Here is a 22,162-nt window from a genome sequence, read left to right on the forward strand (position 1 = left end):
GTATGTCTGATAATATTTTTTCTTCTGGAGAAAGTCTGATTTGTTTTATTTCGTTTAGAATAAAAGCAGTTTTTAATTTTTTGATCAACATTTTAAGGACAATATTATTAGCCCCTTTAAGCTATATTTTTTGTCTACAGAACAAACCATCATTATACAATAACTTGCCTAGTTACCCTAACCTGCCTAGTTAACCTAATCAACATAGTTAAGCTTTTAAATGTCACTTTAAGCTGTATAGAAGTGACTTGAAAAATATAGTCAAATATTATTTACTGTCATCATGACAAAGATAAAATAAATCAGTTATTAGAGGTGAATTATTAAAACTATTATGTTTAGAAATGTGCTGAAAAAATCTCTCCGTTAACCTGAAATTGGGGAAAAAATAAACAGGGGGGCTAATAATTCTGAATTCAACTGTATATTATTAACGCACAATACATTACAGTTGTCCTTTAATTACTTGGTCACACTTTACGATAAGGTTTCATTATTTATTATTGGTTAATATTTACTAACATAAACTAATAATAAACAATTATAACAAAAAATTATATATAAACTAATTTGAAGAGGATCTCGTGCTTATGATTGCCTGCAGCCGGCCCCGCTTTATTTAATTCATGATTCACCAATCAGACGATTCCTAAGCATTGTTGCCTCACAGCAACATCAACAGCAACATCACTGGTTCTAGTCCTTACCAACCCAGCCAACGTTTCTGTGCGGAGTTTACACGTTCTCCCCGTACTCACGCGAGTTTTCCCCAGTTCCCCGGTTTCCTCCCACCATCTAAAAACATGCAACTTAAGTCAATTGACTAATCAAAATCAGCACCATAGACATGCCTTAGTAAGTAGTTATCTCTTAAAAGTAAGAGTTCTCGAGATCTACCTGAGCTCAATCTCCCCTCTCGCCCTTTAAACAGGAGGGAGCCCCGGGCTCGAGGATCTTATGAGCTCAGGGTTCTCTTCTGGGACAGCATGCCAAACAAACTTTATAATCAATTGTCAGCTGTGTGTGAACTCTTAAACAGTACATTTAATAATAGTTGAACATTTATTGATGCATTATTAAAATCTATGTTTGTTAACATTAGTTAATTAGAACTAACAATGAACAACTTTATTTCCTTTACATTAGGAAAGATGAACAAATACTGAAATAAATGTATTGTTTATGTTAGTTAAAACATTAATACAACCTTACTGTAAAGTGTTACCAGTTAGGTTTATTTATTTATACTCTGTAAAACCTTTTAAGTTTACTCAAACTGTATATATATATATATATATATATATATATATATATACATACACATGTCACTGGCCACTTTATTAGGTACACCTTACTATTCAACTATTCAATTCATCTTTATTTCTATTTGCGCGTTTACAATGTAGATTGTGTCAAAGCAGCTCAACATAAAAGATTATAGTAAATTGAAATTGTCAGTCCAGTTTTCAGAGTTAAAGTTCAGTTTAGTGTGGTTTAATTATCACTGCTGAAAGTCCGAACACTAGTACCAGGTTGGACCCCATTTTGCCTTCAGAACTGCCTTAATCCTTCGTGTCATAGACTCAACAAGGCACTGGAAATATTCCTCAGAGATTTTGCTTGATATTGACATGATAGCATCACGGAGTTGCTGCAGATTTGTCCGCTGCACATCCATGATGTGAATCTCCTGTTCCACCACATCCCAAAGGTGCTCTATTGGATTGAGTTCTGGTGACTGTCGAGGCCATTTAAGTACAGTGAACTCATTGTCATGTTCAAGAAACCAGTCTGAGATGATTCACGCTTTATGACATGGGGCTTTATCCTGCTGGAAGTAGCCATGATAGATGAGTACACTGTGGTCATAAAGGGATGAACATGGTCAGCAACAATACTCAGGTAGGCTGTGTTGTTGACACAATGCTCAATCGGTATTAATACACCCAAAGTGTGCCAAGAAAATATCCCGCACACCATTACACCACCAGCCTGAACTGTTGACACCAGGCAGGATGGATCCATGCTTTCATGTTGTTGACGCCAAATTCTGACCCGACCATCCGAATGTGGCAGCAGAAATCGAGACTCATCAGACCAGGCAATGTTTCTCCAATCTTCTACTGTCTAATTTTAGTGAGCCTGTGTGAATTGTAGCCTCAGTTTCCTGAATGAATAACTAACTCATTCATAACTCATTTGGTTTGAATTCTGATTAATATAATCTGATATAATTTTAAGTTACCATAACTCTTTTTCAATAAGTCCAAGTAACTTTTTAAAAATTATAGATTAAACTAACCTATTTCATTTAGTGATTTTCCCTGTTAGGTTTAACAGTGATGCGCTGCACTGTGTTGATTTTGGTTTATACTTTATAACTTATTTTTTGTTTTGTTTGAATGTGTTTTATTTAATATTTTCTTTAACTTTTTGTTTCAATTCAAAAACAACACTCAATCATATTCTCAAAAGTGATCAACATCCCCAATTATGTGACTAATATTAAATTTACTTTCTTTAGCTCAGTCTTTGTCTGGTTGTATCTGCAAAATAAGTCTTCGAAATATCCCTAATGAGACGGGAATAGTCATTTTGGTGATATTTTAGGTCGATTCTCTTCAGCTGTGCAGTGGAAGTGACTCTGCAAACCAGTAATTCAACTCTTAGATAAACTTCCTGATTAATCACAGCCTGATCAAAAGGAGGAACTCAAGATGCTTCATACATTGAGGTCTAAAAAAAGCAAACAACTAGTTTAGATGGCCCTGAGTAAGATCTATTATCTGTCAAGTCTATGAAAACACACACACACAGAAAAGACTCTGTTTTACATAAAGCTAATTATTACAGACTAACCCAAACCTGCACCTACAGTCAAGCCTGAAATTATTCCTTAACTTAAAGTTACTTAAAGAAATATTTTTACTCAAAGTAATATTTGCCTCTTGTACATACAGTATCTTATTATCTTTTGGGAGAAGCACTGTGTCATTTACAATCCAAAAACCTTGCTGGTTGAATCAAAGTCAGTCAGAATTTCAGGCTTGACTGTATAAATAATTTTAATTGTTGTTCAGAAATATCCCAAGTGATGTTGAACAGAGCAAGGAAACATTCACAGTATTTGCTATTAATTTTTTTCTTCTTCTAGGCTAAGTTTAACTTATTTATTTTAGTGTGGCTGGAACAAAATTAGTTTTCACATTATTTAAAATGAGCTTTCAGATCAGTTATTATTAATAGCCCCTTTTATTTTTTTCACAGATCACAAATTAGTGTTGTCCGATTACTTGCCAAATTCAATCAGCATACTATCATCTCATCAAAACATTGAAAGAATTAGATGCTTTGTTTCCAGTGAGGATTTAGAGAAACTTGTTCATGATTTTATCAGCAGCAGGGTGGATTACTGTAATGGCCTTCTCACTGGCCTTCCCAAAAATACAGTCAGACAATTGCAGCTCTTCCAGAATGCTGCAGCCAGGATTCTGAACAGTAGCAGAAAATCAGAGCACTTGTCCTCAGGTCTTTACACTGGCTCCCAGTTACTTTAGGTAACATTAGGCTGAATTATGGGTCAGTTTTTTAGGTTTCTGGTTAAAGTATAAACTTACTGCTGAGAATCTGTACCAATAATAAACCTGTTTTGGCCCAGTTCAGGACCAGTTAAGGGTAATAAATTAGCTGAGATTTGGGCCGATTATGGCCCATGTGTGGCCCTTGTCTGTAATCCAGTTATGGGTCACTTAAGGACTGTCATTCTTTGCGGTACTTGGGCTGAAGGAAAAGTTATTGTGTGGCCCGGAGCTGGGCCAGAAAACACGCACGCACGCACGCACACACACACACACACACACACACACACACACACACACACACACACACACACACACACACACACACACACACACATATATATATATATATATATATATATATATATATATATATACCCAGGTGGCAAAGAATTCTGGCCCAGATTGGGCATAAATCTGAGACAGCAGGCATTCATCTGACACTGGCATACAGCATGTGGGCCAGACATGGCTCTGGTTAGGCAGAGGTGGCACCATCTTTAAGGTGGCACAAAATACTTGGGCCAGATGATAATAATTGATATGTGGACCATGTGAGTTTGGCCGATCTTGACCCACATTTAAAATGCATTTTGATCATTTTCAAATAAAGAAAAAAATTCTGGCGAGGCAGTGGCGCAGTAGGTAGTGCTGTCGCCTCACAGCAAGAAGGTTGCTGGGTCGCTGGTTCGAACCTCGGCTCAGTTGGTGTTTCTGTGTGGAGTTTGCATGTTCTCCCTGCCTTCGCGTGGGTTTCCTCCGGGTGCTCCGGTTTCCCCCACAGTCCAAAGACATGCGGTGCAGGGGAACTGGGTAGGCTAAATTGACCGTAGTGTGTGTGTGTGTGAATGTGTGTGTGGATGTTTTCCAGAAATGGGTTGCAGCTGGAAGGGCATCTGCTGCGTAAAAACTTGCTGGATAAGTTGGCGGTTCATTCCGCTGTGGCGACCCCAGATTAATAAAGGGACTAAACTGACAAGAAAATGAATGAATGGATGAATGAAAAAAATTCTACCAATCAGGTCGCTTCGAGAACAAGCACCCCCATAGCACGCTTAAAGCATAATGCTTCATGGGTTTATCAGTTTTATTGCAATCGTTACTCACCAACATAAATCTGGCCCAGTTCAGGCTCAGTTATGGGTTAATAACTTGGCTGAGACTTTTCCCAGATAAGGTCCACGTTTGGCCCTTGTCTGAAAGTCAGACATGGTCCACTCATACCACTCGTACCGTAATTCACTGCAGCATGTGGGCCAAGCAAAAGCTGTTTGAGTGGGCCAGTGATATTTTGCTATGTGGATGCGGGTATTATTGCTCTGAAAAGTCTGAATAACCTTTTATAGCACACACACACACATCTATTATTAGTGTCTTTGTTGTCTTCTGTAATCATGCAGGTGTGCCTCAGTGACAATGAACTGCACATTTGCATACAGTAATCCTTTTATACTGTGAGGATGGATTGGCTTAATGGTTAAAGAACTAGAACTGAAATGTTCAAACAAAACAATCCTGTCACATATGGAGTATTTTTAACTATAGTTTAAAATATAGAGAGAAGAAAACAAGTTAGTGAATCAGGGAGTGTTAGAATAAAGACATTTATTTAGACATTTCATTACAGGATACAAAGATAAATAATAATAATAACAATAATCAATCAGTGCAATGCTCTTACTGTAGTCAGCTCTGAAAATAGGCATACATACATTATCCTCAAAATGTGCTTTAATGTTGTATATTATACACTCTTCTGTCTAAATATTCAACTAGGACTAATGAGACAGCCTATTTCAGTGGTATTCAAAAGAAAACCCCGAGAAACATCGGACAAGAGGCAGGTGAGGACTAGTGGCGAATATTAAGTCTTTACTGCCACCTAGTGCCATTAAAATGACATTGCAAATTCCGAAAGTCAACATTCATGTCAGTGCATTTTAATACAAATACATTTAAAATATATATGATTTTCAGGTGCAGACGTGTATTCATATATACTTTCTTCATACATATTTAATTAAGAATATATTATATTATTAATGTGCTAAAAAACGTAAACAATATCCTGAAATTATATCAAAAGCAACAGTGGCTGTGTAAGTGCACGTACAGCTTCAATGAAAATAATAATAAGCAATTATAAACATTAATATAGTTTACTATAATTATTGAGGAAGCATTGCAAATTGATAACAAATAAAAATGTTGCCTAATTTATAGGAATTTGTGTGTTTTTTTAATTGGGGGTTATATTATGAAAGTTAAAAAATTGTATTAATAATATAATAATAACAACAAAAACATTAATACTTTTACTTAATCATCATTGTTAAAATAACACTCTCTAAGGCAAGGGTGGAGATATTTATTCTCAGCATTGCTACTCATCGCTTCTTTCCAGATTTAGTTTTCTAAACGTGACATTTGTAAAAAAAGAAACATGAGTTTTATAACAAATTGAGGGGATTTTTAATTAATTTTGATTTAACATAGCGAATATAGCGATATAATTGCAGGAAGCCCCGCCCACACGGACAGCTCATTGGACAGAAGTGCCGCTTCTAATGTTTATTAATAATCAAACATGGACGCCGAGAGAATGTTTGTGTAAAGATTTTACATGATAAACCATAAACCACAGAGAAGGCATGTCCTCTTATGAACCATTAATGATGTCATAAACATACAAGGTATGTGTGCTCTTACTATTGAGACGCAAACAGAGTGTACTGATCTGCGTTTTGTTGTTGAGTCAGTCAGTGGCCAAACTAATTGTGAGCATTAACATTACCGCCACCAATTTAATTAGCTAATTCAGGCATATTATGGGCTGTTTGTTGTCTTAGATGAGAGTAAATGTGCAATATAAATAATATAATTTATAATATTTACAGCCATTTCACTTTAAATACTGTTTATACACCACATGTTGACTTCTTGAGATTAGTGTCAAAAATATCAACAAATATAGTATTATATATATATATATATATATAAATATATATATATATATATATATATATATATATATATATATATATATATATATATATATATATATATATATATATGTATAGCTGTGATCTCTGTTTCTTCAGATATCATATACTTCATTTGCTCTGGTCTTTATCTGTAGGGAAAAAATAGAGAGTTGAGATTAAATAATGAATCAAAAAACAAATACACAAGTGTCAATATCAATAGCATTATTATATAATATGACTGTTCACACAAGGGGGACCAAGCAATGATAAAAAAAATTATATTGTGAATGGGTCTTAAATCTAATATTTGGATCATTTTAATTTGCTATTGGTTCCATTATTACAGGAATTTTCATTGTAGAAACTTATTTTGTGTGTGTTTGTATTCAAGTCATTTTAATTTCATTCATTCATTCAAAAAGTTGCTTTATTAATCTGGGGTCGCCACAGCGGAATGAACTGCCAAATTATCCAGCACATGCTTTATGCAGTGGATTCTTTTTCAGCTGCAACCCATTACTGGGAAACATCTATACACACTCATCTAATTTAACTTACCCAATTCCCATTTACTGCATGTGTTTGGACTGTGGTAGAAACCGGAGCACCCGGAGGAAACCCACACGATCATGGGGAGAACATGCAAACTCTACACAGAAATGCTAACTGACCCTGCCGAGGCTTGAACCAGCGACCTTCTTGCTGTGAGGCGATCGTGCTATCCACTCGCCACTGTGACGCCGTCATATTAATTTAGTTTGTACAAATATTTTTAAATATTTATCCTTATTTATTTTTATCTTAATTGTTTTTAAGAATTTTAAAAATAGTTTTATATTATTATATTAATAATATAATATAATATTTTAGTTTTTTATTATTTTTTATTGTTTCATTATTTCTTTAACTATTTTTGTCCAGTTTATTATTTATTTGTTAGTTTTTTTATATATTATCTTTTTATTTATCCAAATATAATGTTTGCTTATATAAAAAAAAAACTGAAAATACAATTTTTTATTAAAATGTATAAATAATCTTGCGCCGCTCTGGACATTATTGGACCTCAGTTAGAAAACATTTGTCCTAGTTAATTTTGAAATCTGATTCAGGTCTTAAACAGTGTTGAAGGAAGTGCATCACAAGTAATGTAATAATATTACTTTTATAAGTAACGAGTAAATAAATGCATTTCTTAAAGTAAGCAATAATATTTGAGTTGCTTAAAAAAGTTGTTAGTTGCTGTTTAGTTTAATTAATTAGCTTTCAAAAAAATTAATTGCTGAATTTAAAAAAACACAGTCATGTTAAATCATGCACTCAATGAGAGAATTTGCTCCCCATGGGAACAGTCAGAAATGAAGATGGCAGGTCAGAGGCTTATGTTTCTGTGATGGACATATTCTCATTATTTTGAACACACTGAAGAAAAGGGGATTGTCTCTTTAGACAGGGATTTTTACTTAACTAATACAACAGAAAGTACAAAAGTAGCAAAAACATGGCTTTAATCTTTCAATAATCTGTATTTACTGTATGGCATGTATAGCTCTGGAGGTCAGGAAGTTCTCAAAAGATAACATTATCCTACATCATTCATTCATTTTCTTTTCAGCTTAGTTCCTTTATTAATCTGGGGTCGCCACAGCGGAATGAACCGCCAACTTATCCAGCATATGTTTTACACAGCAGATGCCCTTCCAGCTGCAACCCATTAGTGAGAAACATCCATACACTCTCATTCACTCACATACACTACGGACAATTTAGCTTGTAATTCACCTATAGCGCATGTGTTTGGACTGTGGGGAAAACCGGAGCACCTGGAGGAAACCCACACCAACACGGGGAGAACATGCAAACTCCACACAGAAATGCCAGCTGGCCCAGCTGAGGCTCGTATGAGCGGCCTTCTTGCTGTGAGGCGGTTGTGCTACCCACTGCGCCACCGTGACACCCTATCCTACATACATTTTTTCAATGTGTTTTTTTAAGGTGTATGGTGTTGTACAGTGCATTGCAGAGCACCTCTATTTAAAAAAAACTGCAAGTTCTGAGAGATCCAACCTTATTTAAGATCAAGTAACTCAATAGTAACATAATGCATTACTTACCATTAAAAGGAACTAAGTAACCCAACTAGTTAAATTTTTCGGGAAGTAACTCAATATTGTAATGCATTTTTAAAGGTAACTTTCCCCACACTGGTCTTTGATAATGTTTTTTTTTCTTCTCATATTTATTAAATGACATGCACAATTTCTCATCCTACCGTGCAGATGTGTTTTCAGGGTACGGTCTGAAAGTCCCAGAATCGGAATCTTCCGTGGCTAAAATGTTTTGATGCCAGTAACCTCTGTCTGTGTGTCCTAAAATAATATTTTTCATAATATATTTTTATCTTTCTCACCGTATTAATTTTTACTATTTAACACGGCATGCATATAGCAGCAAACAGACATCATACCTCTTGATGTAAAGTCAAAGAAGTCATCATCAAAAATGGACAACCTCCTTATGTTAAATGACCTGCTGCAATTAGAGGAGTGGGTTATTAGTTGTGGGATGTTTGCATGTTTATGTGAATGAAATGCACTGGAATAAAATCTGTAAATAAGCAGTTTTCTGTATTTTGGGATTCATGTTTTTATTTTTCCTATTGATTTATACTCATGAATGGCAGTATGGGACTTGAACTTTCTTACAATAGCTTTTAATCTTAAAAAGTTTGAAAAAGTGACTTTTATTAATATTTTTATAGTTTACAGTGATATATAGTCTGGGTTGGTGTTGTATATATTACGCTACAAACACCTTGTATTGAGCTGCCAGTACATTTTCTACACTGTGAAACCCAATAAGTCAACCCAGGCTCATCGTGGGCTCCCATCCCGGGAGGTACATATTTGTGCAGTTTTTGTTTTCACGAAACATGCGCTTTTTCGAGTCTCGAACATCTCTCGGGAACGCATGCCGTTAGCGCCCGTGCTATTCTCACGCGAAAGGCTGCCGGAGGCCGCTGTCGAGCGACCGTCTGTCCGACTGATGGACTGAATGACTGAACGATCGACCGGGCGGCCGGCCAATCAGCTAATCGACCGAGCCAGCCACCCTCCTCCTCCTCCTTCCCTAAATCCAAGCGACGATTTACAAAAGCCGTCCAGAATAGAAAAGCAAAAGCCCTCGTCCAATTTTGACCGTGTTTTTGGATTTCGCCGCTTTCTCATCCCGTCACAAACTAGTTCGCTTGCAAATCCCGGTTTCCAAAATAGTCCGCGGGGCTACGTTTTCAGAATGAGCTTTTGTTGCAATAAGTTAAGGCAACTCAAACAATTTGAGGAAACTGATTGCAACAAACCCTTTAAGTTCAAAAACTAATCCTAATGAGTACTGTGAACTTAATCCATTTGAGTCAACAAAGCAACTTGAGCACTGTAAAATCCAATAAATGAAGAGAACTCAAACAAACTGGGTACTGTAAACCCAATTAGTTAAGGTAACTCAAACCGTTTGAGGAAACCGATTGCTACAAACTATTTGAGTGCTGAAACTAATCTATAAGAGTACTGTGAACTTAATCAATTTAAGTCGAAGTAATGAGGTATTTAATTAACTCATTACCTTCAACACTGAGTTCAAAACTCTTTAAATGAGTAGAATTAGCTTTCAGTACATTTTGAGTTAACTACACTCATTTTATTTGATAAAGTTGACTGTTGGGTTTTACAGTGTGTTGTTTTACAACTTATTTTTCTATTATTATTGTAAAGTACTAAAATGTAGGGCTGCTCGATTATGGCAAAAATCATAATCACGATTATTTTGGTCATAATTGTACTCACGATTATTCAATACGATTAAAGTTGAAGTCAAAATTATTCGCCCTCCTGTGATTTTTTTAAATTTTATTATATATAAATATTTTCCAACTGATGTTTAACGGAGGAATTTTTCACAGTATTTCCTCTAATATTTTTTTCTTTAGGAGAAAGGCTTATTTGTTTTATTTCAGCTAGAATAAAAGCAGGTTTAAATGTTTTCTGACCTATTTTAAGAGCTCAATATTATTAGCCCCCTTGTGCAATATATATATTTCTGATTGTCTGCAGAAGAAACTACTGTTATACAATGACTTGCCTAATTACACTAATTAAGCCTTTTAATGTCACTTTAAGCTGAATACTAGTATGTACTAGTGTGCTTTAAGCATCTTCACTGTAGGAAAAAAACTTTAATTATAGCTACAGCAGTCCTTTAGTCAAGAGCAGTGAGGGATTTTCTCCTTTTGTTGTTTGATTAATGATAAAAACAGTCGGCAGCAGAAATACTGTGCGCTGTCACTTTAATAGCAGTACAGTTCTGGTTTCTCTTTTTTTATTCTAAACTTGTTTGTTTATTACACAAATCAGGGTTCATATAAATGATCACTAAACAGCGCACTCTGACACAAATGCATGTTTTTGACCATTAAAGGACTCGCATTAAGATGGCGTTAGATCGTCTCTGAGGCTAAGCACGCACACACACAAGAGCATGCAATCTCTTTCGCGCTTTTAAAAACATGAATGATGCGAATGTACATCAATGATGCGCATCATGTGCTGCAAAAGTTACCTTACAGTACAGGCTTTTAGTGATGTTCAGGTGAAACTGAGCTTTGCAGAGCAACAAATGTGCACAACTAGAAAAGGGGCGGTATATGATGCAATGATCATTTATCTCCATTAATGTTTTTTCATAATCGTTAGAAGCCAAAATCAAAACCCAAACCGAATTTTGAATTAACTGCACAGCCCTACTAAAATGTCAATAAAAGTCACTTTGCTAAACTATAGAGTTAAATTTTCAACATCAAAAGTTGACAGAGCAGAGATCAGCATCCCATAATGCAATTCAAAACTGTAAATAAACACTTGTGAATCACAAAATACAGAAACTGTTAATTAATAGATATTTGTTTTTACAGTGTGGATACTGTATGTACTGACCTTCTGGCTCTGTGAAAAACTACAACCATCACAACTGTAATGATGATGAGTAGAGCTAAAGCTGCTAAACTGCCGAAGAGAACAGCGTAGAAACCTGGACCTCTGCTGTACTGCTCGCACTGATCTCCATAGTACTTCTCAAAGTAAGAGCTTGTACAGCTTGACAAATGAAGAGGAAAGTTGGAAAATTCATTAACATTAAAATCAGTCCACCTTTTTAATCGAAATGCAACAATCTTAAATATGTTTTGTGAAGAATATGCAGATAAGAACTGTAATTATTACAATTTGCAGAGAAAAACATACTTGCACACTGCGCCATTTATTGCATTTTGGCATTCACCATGATGATTGCAGAAGTCTGGATTTGCTTTGCATGGTCCCACACACACCCATACTCCATTGTCCAGCTCTTGCGTTAAGTTTTCAAGATTGACTGGACAGTTCACAAATGGTTTTACCTGTGAAATATCTGCTCATAACAAAGAAAAAATATGAATTATACATCAGGAGCCATATTTGAGAAATATTGTATTGTAATCATTGTGTCTCTTGAACAATAACGCGTTAAAGGTGCTGTGTGTAAGTTTTTGAAGTTTTTAAAGCATAAAAGTACCATAATATGTTTGCAGATATTTAATAAACATGCTAAGTGAACATACTTGTTTGAAAAACAATGCTGAAGTCTGCTTTAAAAATGTGTGCTGTCAAATGTTTTTCATAATCGTTAGAAGCCAAAATCGAAATCAAAACCGGATTTTTAATTAATTGCACAGCAATACAAGTTAGTCAATGCCAATATAATGACACAGATCACTCTGCCTATTCATGTTAGAGTCCCGCAGAAAAAGTGATGGACAGGTGGTCATTTGTGTGTAATTTATCTTTTTTTATTTATGATTTGGTTATGGGTAAGCCAAAGACCATGCGAGTCAGTTAATTGAAACATTAGGCTACAAATATAAATTTATGAATTAATTCATTATTGAGATGATAAATAAATAATTCACCGCTGCCTATGACGACAAGGCCATCGTCCGTCGCGATGTTTCACATTAGACATTGTACAATGCCAAATTGGTCGACATCGCCCAACCCTAATAGTAGTTAGGCTCACTTCTGTCAACCTGGCAACCTGCGCTTGCACTAGTTTTAAACAAGGCATGCAATATCTAGTTCAACCACTGGGTGACACACTTACATACTGCACCTTTAACTGAAGTATATATGAGATCAAAATAAAACATAAACTTACTCAATATTTCAACTTTGCCCATGGTTATTCGAGTGACCTCAATTGATGCATTGAGAGCTGCGCTGAGATTTTGAAATGATTCGGAGTCATTTAATATTCTTTCAAGCGTTTGCCCCAAATTGTTATTTAGAAACTGTATTTGGGTGTTGTTGTTGGGATAGTTATATTCTGCAGTGCTTTCGGCAATAACACTGCCTTGTCTAGATGGGGAAAAACATTAATGTCATTTTCAGTGGTAAATATTTGCAATCTATGCAATACAGCAGAAATCGACTTACATTAGTCTATTAATGGACACGTTTTTGAAGTTTTGTGCATCTGCCTTTTTACAAAAGATAAAAAGCTGTAAAACAGAAAATAAATAATTAAAATTTGCATGTTAATATTGCAAAAAAGGCTTGAGGTCTTTTCATTTATTTCTCCTAAATAAGATTGGTAATTAATTTATAACACATGCAGTTATATAAATGTGTTCAAGTGCATTGCAGTAAAAACATCTAGCTTGACTTGTTTGTTTAGATGGACTTGTAAAGACTTTTATAGAAATTAATGATAATGTTTTTATTAATAATAAATAAAATGTTTTATTTTTTACATTTATTAGACTGTGTCCGGTTTATTTCCTTTTTTTTTTAATAATAATAATAATAATAATTCGTTACATTTATATAGCGCTTTTCTGGGCACTCAAAGCGCTTTACACAATGGGGGGGGGGATCTCCTCATCCACCACCAGTGTGCAGCATCCACCTGGATGACGCGACGGCAGCCATTTTGCGCCAGACCGCACACCACACACCAGCTGATTGGTGGAGAGGAGACAGAGTGATGATATGCCAATCATGATATGGGAAGGGTTAGGAGGCCATGATGGACAGAGGCCAGTGGGCAGATTTGGCCAGGATGCCGGGGTTAAACCCCTACTCTTTTTCGAAGGACATCCTGGGATTTTTAGCGACCACAGAGAGTCGGGACCTCGGTTTAACGTCTCATCCGAAAGACGGCGCTCACTGAGCAGTATAGAGTCCCCGTCACTATACTGGGGCATTAGGGCCCACACAGACCGCAGGTTGGGCGCCCCCTGCTGGCCTCACTAACACCACTTCCGGCAGCAACCTAGCTTTCCCAAGTGGTCTCCCATCCAGGTACTGACCGGGCGCAGCCCTGCTTAGCTTCAGTGGGCGACCATGTGAGAGTTGCAGAGAGCTAGCTGCCGACAAAGATAGTGATAGTTTTTGAGCAAAGATAGTGATAGGTGATCCTAACATGTTTCCATTCCATTCAGTTCAACAATAGTTTATATAGCAACCTTTTGACAGGCACATTTCAGACAATCGTTTGATATTAAAAATTGTGCATCCCCCAAAATATTAATTAATTGCAATTTTGAATCATTATGCATTGCCCCTATTCCAATAGGTTTTACCCACTAAAGTTTTTAATCATGATAAATTGAATCAAATTTGTTATGACCACCCACTTACACACACACACACACACACACACACATATATATATATATATATATATATATATATATATATATATATATATATATATATATATATATATATATATATATATATATATAGGTATATATATGTATATATATATATATATGTGTGTGTGTGTGTGTGTGTGTGTGTGTGTGTGTGTGTGTGTGTGTGTGTGTGTGTGTGTGTGTGTGTGTGTGTGTGTAAGTGGGTGGTCATAACAAATTTGATTCAATTTATCATGATGTATATATATATATTTAGGTTCAGCTTTGTATAAGGATGTTTTTCCAGTTTATACATATATAAATACTTCAAACTATTGTGAGAAGCTTGTGTAAGGATACCCAACACATTTGATCAAAGTTATACAGCTTTAAAGCAAAGCTAAAAAAAATACTAAGGAAATGTGTGTAAACTTTGGACTGTCTAGAAATTAATGAAACATTCTCAAAGAAAAAAAAATCTCTCATTATTCTGGCATTTAGCAAATGTAAATCATTTAAGTAATACTAACGGACCTAAAATAGTAAACGTTTACTATGATTTACCACCAGACATTTAAAAAAAAAAAAAAAAAGGTTATATTCCTTTATTTAGAGTTTATGTAAACTTCTGGTTTCAACTGTATATTTTCAGTTGTCAGACACCCACATGAAAATATTCATTCATTCATTCATTCATTCATTTTCTTGTCGGCTTAGTCCCTTTATTAATTTGGGGTCTAATCTGCCAATTTATCCAGCAAGTTTTTACGCAGCGGATGCCCTTCCAGCCGCAACCTATCTCTGGGAAACATCCACACAAACACTTATACACTACGGACAATTTAGCCTACCCAATTCACCTGTACCGCATGTCTTTGGACTGTGGGGGAAACCTGAGTACCCGGAGGAAACCCACGCGAACGCAGGGAGAACATGCAAACTCCACACAGAAACGCCAACTGAGCCGATGATCGAACCAGCGACCCAGCGACCTTCTTGCTGTGAGGCAAACGTACTACCCACTGCGCTACTGCGTCGCCCACTTAAAAATATACTATTTCTTATACTATAATTTATAGTAAATACTACAGTGTTTTTTAACCATATACACTGACACCTCCCATAGAGATAGAGAAGTTGCACAATCAACTAAAATGTTGCTTGAGTTGTATGGGCGATATGTATTGCACCACCAAAAATGGTTGAGGTCATGTCCATGCGTTGCGCAAAAAGTCCATATGTTGATTATTGTGAAAGGCCTAAGAATCAATCAGTAAACAATGTGAAACTAGATTGATTTACCTCATGCTGTAAGATGGAAATCAGGTTTTGTGTTTTCACAGAGTTTGGATTTTGATACTCAGAATAATTCAGTCCAAGTCTAAGAGAGATATTTGCTTTCCTTGTGGGTATATCCCCAGCTGAAATTAAACAGTAAATTGAGATAGACTTCATTAGTAGAACATAAGGTACATTGAATGAGTTAACTGGTATGAAAATAGTGTGCAAATCATTGTAATGAAGGAACTTTAAGGAAGTCTGGTGTCTGTGTGGATTGTCACATTCATTCATTCATTTTAATTTGGCTTAGTCCCTTATATATCAGGGGTCGCCACAGTGGAATGAACCATCAAATATTCAGACATGTGTTTTACACAGCGAAAGCCCTTCCGTCTGCAGCCCAGTACTGGGAAACACTTATACACACTCACATTTACACACACACTCATACACTACAGCCAATTAGTTTATTCAATTCACCTATAGCGCATGTGTTTGGACTGTGAGGCAAACCCATGCCAGCAAGGGGATAATATGCAAACTCCACACAGAAATGTCAACTGGCCCAGCAGGGACTCGAACCGGCGACCTTTTTGCTGTGAGGCGACAGTGCTAATCACTAAGCCACTTAATCTATCTTTACTGTAACTAATTTACAACAAGGGCCTTGGGGTTTGAGTTATTATTGTTTCAATACCCATTGCTCGTTAAAATGTGTCATTTAAAAACATCATGATGAATACTCACTGATAGTCGCTATGGAAGAGTCCACTGTTAAATTGCAATATGGTCCTTTAATGTTTTCTTTACAGTTACACTGGCATTTCCCTGTTGTTTTATTGTAGCTGCATGGAGATCCATGACACTCACACTTGCCTTGACAATCCTGAGCTGTTGAAAGAGAACTGAAAACTGTTGTGAAAACAGGAGTTTGTGGTGATGTAGATGTTTTTTGGGTACTAGGATGAGGAGAGGATAGCGCTTCAAGAGTGGATCTTGACTGAGATGAAGTAGAAATGCTAAATGTTGAGGCTGTGGTTTGATTTGAGGTGGGATTGGGGGAAATGGTACTGGAGGAGGCAGGTGGCTCTGAAGATGTTGTCTTAATGGGTTCCAGTGTTGGAAATGTTGAACTAACTGACTGTGTTGAATGTATTCCTGTGCTTGCGGTTGAAATAGTGGTTTGTGTTTGTTGACTTGTTTGTTTAGCTGGACTGGACAGGGTAAAGGTTGAAGTGCTCAGACCTTCAGTAGTAGACAATGGTGAGAATGGAGTAGGGATTGTACTTGATGTTGTATTTGTTACAGCTGGACTATTTTTAGATGTTGTAGATTCCAGACCGCTGTTACTTGTAGACAGTTTTAAAGTTGTTGTGCTTAAAGGGGTCACTGGTGTTGTAATACTTGAATAAACGGATGATGTAGGTTCAGATTCAGTGGTAGAAATAGCAGGAGTGGTTTCTGTCTGCTGGCTTGTGGTTTGTTTGACAGTAGCTGAAGATATTTCTGTTGACAAACTTGATGTACTCTGTTGTGTTGTGGAGTATGGTAAAGATGGAGAGGTACCTGTTGTAGATGCCAGTGTTGGACCAGTTTCCATTGTAGAAGTTTTGAATGTGGTTCTGCTTAAAGGGGACTCTTCTGATGTTGAACTTACTGAAGATAAAGTGCTACCTGTTGTGTATGATGTAGTTTCCATTGTTGGAATATTTTCAAGTGTAGAAGATTCAAATGTTGTTGTAGTCACAGAGGACTCTTCTGTTGTGAGTGGTGTGGATTCAGTTACTTTTGAAGAAATATCAGGACTGGTTTCTGTCTGCTGGCTTGTGGTTTGTTTGACAGTAGCTGAAGATACTTCTGTTGACAAAGTTGATGTATTCTGTTGTGTTGTGGAGTATGGTAAAGATGGAGAGGTACCTGTTGTACTTGCCAGTGTTAGACCAGTTTCCATTGTAGAAGCTTTGAATGTGGTTGTGCTTATAGGGGACTCTTCTGGTGTAAATGTTGTAGACTCAGTTACTGTAGTAGAAATAGCAGGACTGGTTTGTGTTTGAAGACTTTTGGCTGAAGATATTTCTGTTATAAACTCAGTAATAGATGATGTATTCTGCTCTTCTGTTGTAGAAGTTAACGGAGATGGAGAGGTACCTGTTGTGTATACTGCAGTTTCCGATGTTGAACCACTTTCAGTTGTAGAAGTTTTGATTGTGGTTGCGATCACAGATGAATCTTCTGCTGTAAATGTTTGTGTCTGTTGGCTTGTGGTTTGTTCAACAGTAGTTGAAGATATTTCTGTTGACAATGTTGATGTGTTCTGTGGTGTTGTGGAATAGGCTGAAAATGAAGTGCTGCCTGTTATACATGATGTATTCTGCTCTTTTGTTGTTGAAGTTACCGGAGATGGAAAGGTACCTGTTGTGTATAATGTAGTTTCCGATGTAGAAGATTTAAATGTGGTTGTAGTCCTAGGGGACTCTTCTGTTGTGAAGGGTGTAGATTCTGTTATTGTGGGTGAACTATCAGGACTGGTTTTTGTCTGTTGGCGTGTGGTAAGTTCTACAGTAGCTGAAGTTTCTGTTGTAAACTCAGTCATAGATGATGTAGTCTGCTCTTCTGTTGTAGAAGTTACCAGAGATGGAGAGGTACCTGTTGTGTATAGTGTAGTTTCCATCGTAGAAAATTCAAATGTGGTTGTAGTCCCAGTGGACTCTTCTGTTGAGAAGGGTGTAGATTCTGGTATTGTGGGGGAACTATCAGGACTGGTTAGTTCTACAGTAGCTGAAGTTTCTGTTGCAAACTCAGTCATAGATGATGTATTCTGCCCTTCTGTTGTTGAAGTTACCGGAGATGGAGAGGTACCTGTTGTGTTTATTGTAGTTTCCATCGTAGAAGATTCCGATGTGATTGTAGTCCGAGTGGACTCTTCTGTTGTGAAGGGTGTTGATTCTGTTATTGTGGGGGAACTATCAGCATTGGTTTGTGTCTGTTGGCTTTTGGTTAGTTCTACAGTAGCTGAAGTTTCTGTTGTAAACTCAGTCATAGATGATGTTTTCTGCTCCTCTGTTGTTGAAGTTACCGGAGATGCAGAGGTACCTGTTGTGTATAGTGTTTCCATTGTAGAAGATTCCGATGTGGTTGTAGTCCCAGTGGACTCTTCTGTTGTGAAGGGTGTTGATTCTGGTATTGTGGGGGAACTATCAGGATTGGTTTGTGTCTGTTGGCTTGTGGTTAGTTCTACAGTAGCTGAAGTTACTGTTGTATACTCAGTCATAGATGATGTATTCTGCTCTTCTGTTGTTGAAGTTACCGGAGATGGAGAAGTACCTGTTGTGTTTATTGTAGTTTCCATCGTAGAAGATTCCGATGTGATTGTAGTCCCAGTGGACTCTTCTGTTGTGAAGGGTGTTGATTCTGTTATTGTGGGGGAACTATCAGGACTGGTTGGTGTCTGTTGGCTTGTGGTTAGTTCTACATTAGCTGATATTGTTTCGGTTGTAAACTCAGTCATAGATGATGTATTCTGCTCTTCTTTTGTTGAAGTAACCGGAGATGGAGAGGTACCTGTTGTGTATATTGTCGTTTCCATCGTAGAAGATTCTGATGTGATTGTAGTCCCAGTGGACTCTTCTGTTGTGAAGGGTGTTGATTCTGGTATTGTGGGGGAACTATCAGGACTGGTTTGTGTCTGTTGGCTTGTGGTTAGTTCTAAAGTAGCTGATATTGTTTCGGTTGTAAACTCAATCATAGATGATGTATTCTGCTCTTCTGTTGTTGAAGTTACAGGAGATGGAGAGGTACCTGTTGTGTTTATTGTAGTTTCCATCGTAGAAGATTCCGATGTGATTGTAGTCCCAGTGAACTCTTCTGTTGTGAAGGGTGTTGATTCTGTTATTGTGGGGGAACTATCAGGACTGGTTGGTGTCTGTTGGCTTGTGGTTAGTTCTACAGTAGCTGATATTGTTTCGGTTGTAAACTCAGTCATAGATGATGTATTCTGCTCTTCTGTTGTTGAAGTAACCGGAGATGGAGAGGTACCTGTTGTGTATATTGTCGTTTCCATCGTAGAAGATTCTGATGTGATTGTAGTCCCAGTGGACTCTTCTGTTGTGAAGGGTGTTGATTTTGGTATTGTGGGGGAACTATCAGGACTGGTTTGTGTCTGTTGGCTTGTGGTTAGTTCTACAGTAGCTGATATTGTTTCGGTTGTAAACTCAGTCATAGATAATGTATTCTGCTCCTCTGTTGTTGAAGTTACCGGAGATGCAGAGGTACCTGTTGTGTATAATGTTTCCATTGTAGAAGATTCAGATGTGGTTGTAGTCCCAGCGGACTCTTCTGTTGTGAAGGGTGTTGATTCTGGTATTGTGGGGGAACTATCAGGATTGGTTTGTGTCTGTTGGCTTTTGGTTAGTTCTACAGCAGCTGAAGTTTCTGTCGTGAACTCAGTCATAGATGATGTAGTCTGCTCTTCTGTTGTTGAAGTTACCGGAGATGGAGAGTTACCGGTTGTGTACACTGTAGTTTCCATTGTAGAAGATTCCGATGTGATTGTAGTCCCAGTGGAATCTTCTGTTGTAAAGGGTGTGGATTCTGGTATTGTGGGGGAACTATCAGGACTGGTTTGTGTCTGTTGGCTTTTGGTTAGTTCTACAGTAGCTGAAGTTTCTGTTGTAAACTCAGTCATAGATGATGTATTCTGCTCTTCTGTTGTTGAAGTTACCGGAGATGGAGAGGTACCGGTTGTGTATAGTGTTTCCATTGTAGAAGATTCCGATGTGATTGTAGTCCCAGTGAACTCTTCTGTTGTGAAGGGTGTTGATTCTGTTATTGTGGGGGAACTATCAGGACTGGTTGGTGTCTGTTGGCTTGTGGTTAGTTCTACAGTAGCTGATATTGTTTCGGTTGTAAACTCAGTCATAGATAATGTATTCTGCTCCTCTGTTGTTGAAGTTACCGGAGATGCAGAGGTACCTGTTGTGTATAATGTTTCCATTGTAGAAGATTCAGATGTGGTTGTAGTCCCAGCGGACTCTTCTGTTGTGAAGGGTGTTGATTCGGGTATTGTGGGGGAACTATCAGGATTGGTTTGTGTCTGTTGGCTTTTGGTTAGTTCTACATTAGCTGAAGTTTCTGTTGTAAACTCAGTCATAGATGATGTAGTCTGCTCTTCTGTTGTTAAAGTTACCGGAGATGGAGAGTTACCGGTTGTGTATACTGTAGTTTCCATTGTAGAAGATGCCGATGTGATTGTAGTCCCAGTGGACTCTTCTGTTGTGAAGGGTGTTGATTCTGTTATTGTGGGGGAACTATCAGGACTGGTTTGTATCGGTTGGCTTGTGGTTGATACTACAGTAGCTGATATTGTTTCAGTTGTAAACTCAGTCATAGATAATGTATTCTGCTCTTCTGTTGTTGAAGTTACCAGAGATGCAGAGGTACCTGTTGTGTATAGTGTTTCCATTGTAGAAGATTCCAATGTGGTTGTAGTCCCAGTGGACTCTTCTGATGTGAAGGGTGTTGATTCTGGTATTGTGGGGGAACTATCAGGATTGGTTTGTGTCTGTTGGCTTGTGGTTAGTTCTACAGTAGCTGAAGTTTCTGTTGTAAACTCCGTCATAGATGATGAATTCTGCTCTTCTGTTGTTGTAGTTACCGGAGATGGAGAGGTAACTGTTGTGTATATTGTCGTTGCCATCGTAGAAGATTCCGATGTGATTGTTGTCCCAGTGGACTCTTCTGTTGTGAAGGGTGTTGATTCTGTTATTGTGGGGGAACTATCAGGACTGGTTTGTGTCTGTTGGCTTGTGGATAGTTCTACAGTAGCTGATATTGTTTCGGTTGTAAACTCAGTCATAGATAGTGTATTCTGCTCCTCTGTTGTTGAAGTTACTGGAGATGCAGAGGTACCTGTTGTGTATAATGTTTCCATTGTAGAAGATTCAGATGTGGTTGTAGTCCCAGTGGACTCTTCTGTTGTGAAGGGTGTTGATTCTGGTATTGTAGGGGAACTATCAGGATTGGTTTGCGTCTGTTGGCTTTTGGTTAGTTCTACAGTAGCTGAAGTTTCTGTTGTAAACTCAGTCATAGATAATGTAGTCTGCTCTTCTGTTTTTGAAGTTACTAGAGATGGAGAGGTACCTGTTGTGTATACTGTAGTTTCCATTGTAGAAGATTCCGATGAGATTGTAGTCCCAGTGGACTCTTCTGTTGTGAAGGGTGTTGATTCTGGTATTGTGGGGGAACTACCAGGACTGGTTGGTGTCTGTTGGCTTGTGGTTAGTTCTACAGTAGCTGATATTGTTTCGGTTGTAAACTCAGCCATAGATGATGTTTTCTGCTCCTCTGTTGTTGAAGTTACCAGAGATGCAGAGGTACCTGTTGTGTATAGTGTTTCCATTGTAGAAGATTCCGATGTGGTTGTAGTCCCAGTGGACTCTTCTGTTGTGAAGGGTGTTGATTCTGGTATTGTGGGGGAACTATCAGGATTGGTTTGTGTCTGTTGGCTTGTGGTTAGTTCTACAGTAGCTGAAGTTTCTGTTGTAAACTCAGTCATAGATGATGTATTCTGCTCTTCTGTTGTTGAAGTTACAGGA

At 37.4% G+C, this 22,162-nt stretch overlaps 1 protein-coding gene and 1 long non-coding RNA gene across 4 annotated transcripts in view; one reads left to right on the top strand and one right to left on the bottom strand.

The window, feature by feature from the left end:
- The first annotated feature begins 6,122 nt into the window (after positions 1-6,122).
- LOC141376673 (uncharacterized) overlaps positions 6,123-22,162 on the top strand; it is a 227,007-nt gene continuing 210,967 nt past the window's right edge. For 2 of the 3 annotated variants that reach the window (XR_012387368.1, XR_012387366.1), the window contains exons 1-2: positions 6,123-6,271; positions 11,532-11,696. This is a non-coding gene — a long non-coding RNA (uncharacterized lncRNA). The remainder of the gene's footprint in view (positions 6,272-11,531; positions 11,697-22,162) is intronic. The other variant, XR_012387367.1, reaches the window with a different exon arrangement.
- LOC101882681 (uncharacterized) lies at positions 6,653-20,484 on the bottom strand. Its single transcript, XM_021479903.3, has 9 exons — positions 16,317-20,484; positions 15,591-15,709; positions 13,087-13,151; positions 12,809-13,008; positions 11,860-12,025; positions 11,554-11,712; positions 9,033-9,097; positions 8,838-8,934; positions 6,653-6,711 (listed from the first exon to the last, which is right to left on the bottom strand). Exons 1-9 carry the CDS (start codon positions 20,326-20,328, stop codon positions 6,708-6,710), a joined length of 4,887 nt encoding a protein of 1,628 aa, XP_021335578.3. The 5' UTR covers positions 20,329-20,484; the 3' UTR covers positions 6,653-6,707.

Source organism: Danio rerio, chromosome 11 (assembly GCF_049306965.1).
Source record: "Danio rerio strain Tuebingen ecotype United States chromosome 11, GRCz12tu, whole genome shotgun sequence".
Lineage (NCBI taxonomy): Eukaryota > Metazoa > Chordata > Actinopteri > Cypriniformes > Danionidae > Danio > Danio rerio.

Excerpts from the sequence above, each read along its gene's own strand:
- LOC101882681 (XM_021479903.3), bottom strand. The coding sequence starts at position 20,328 with ATGGAAACACTATACACAACCGGTACCTCTCCATCTCCGGTAACTTCA. Across the intron at positions 13,152-15,590 it reads TTTCCATCTTACAGCATGAG|CTTTTTATCTTTTGTAAAAA; the intron begins GTAAATCAATCT and ends TCTGTTTTACAG. Across the intron at positions 13,009-13,086 it reads GTGTCCATTAATAGACTAAT|ACAAGGCAGTGTTATTGCCG; the intron begins GTAAGTCGATTT and ends TTCCCCATCTAG.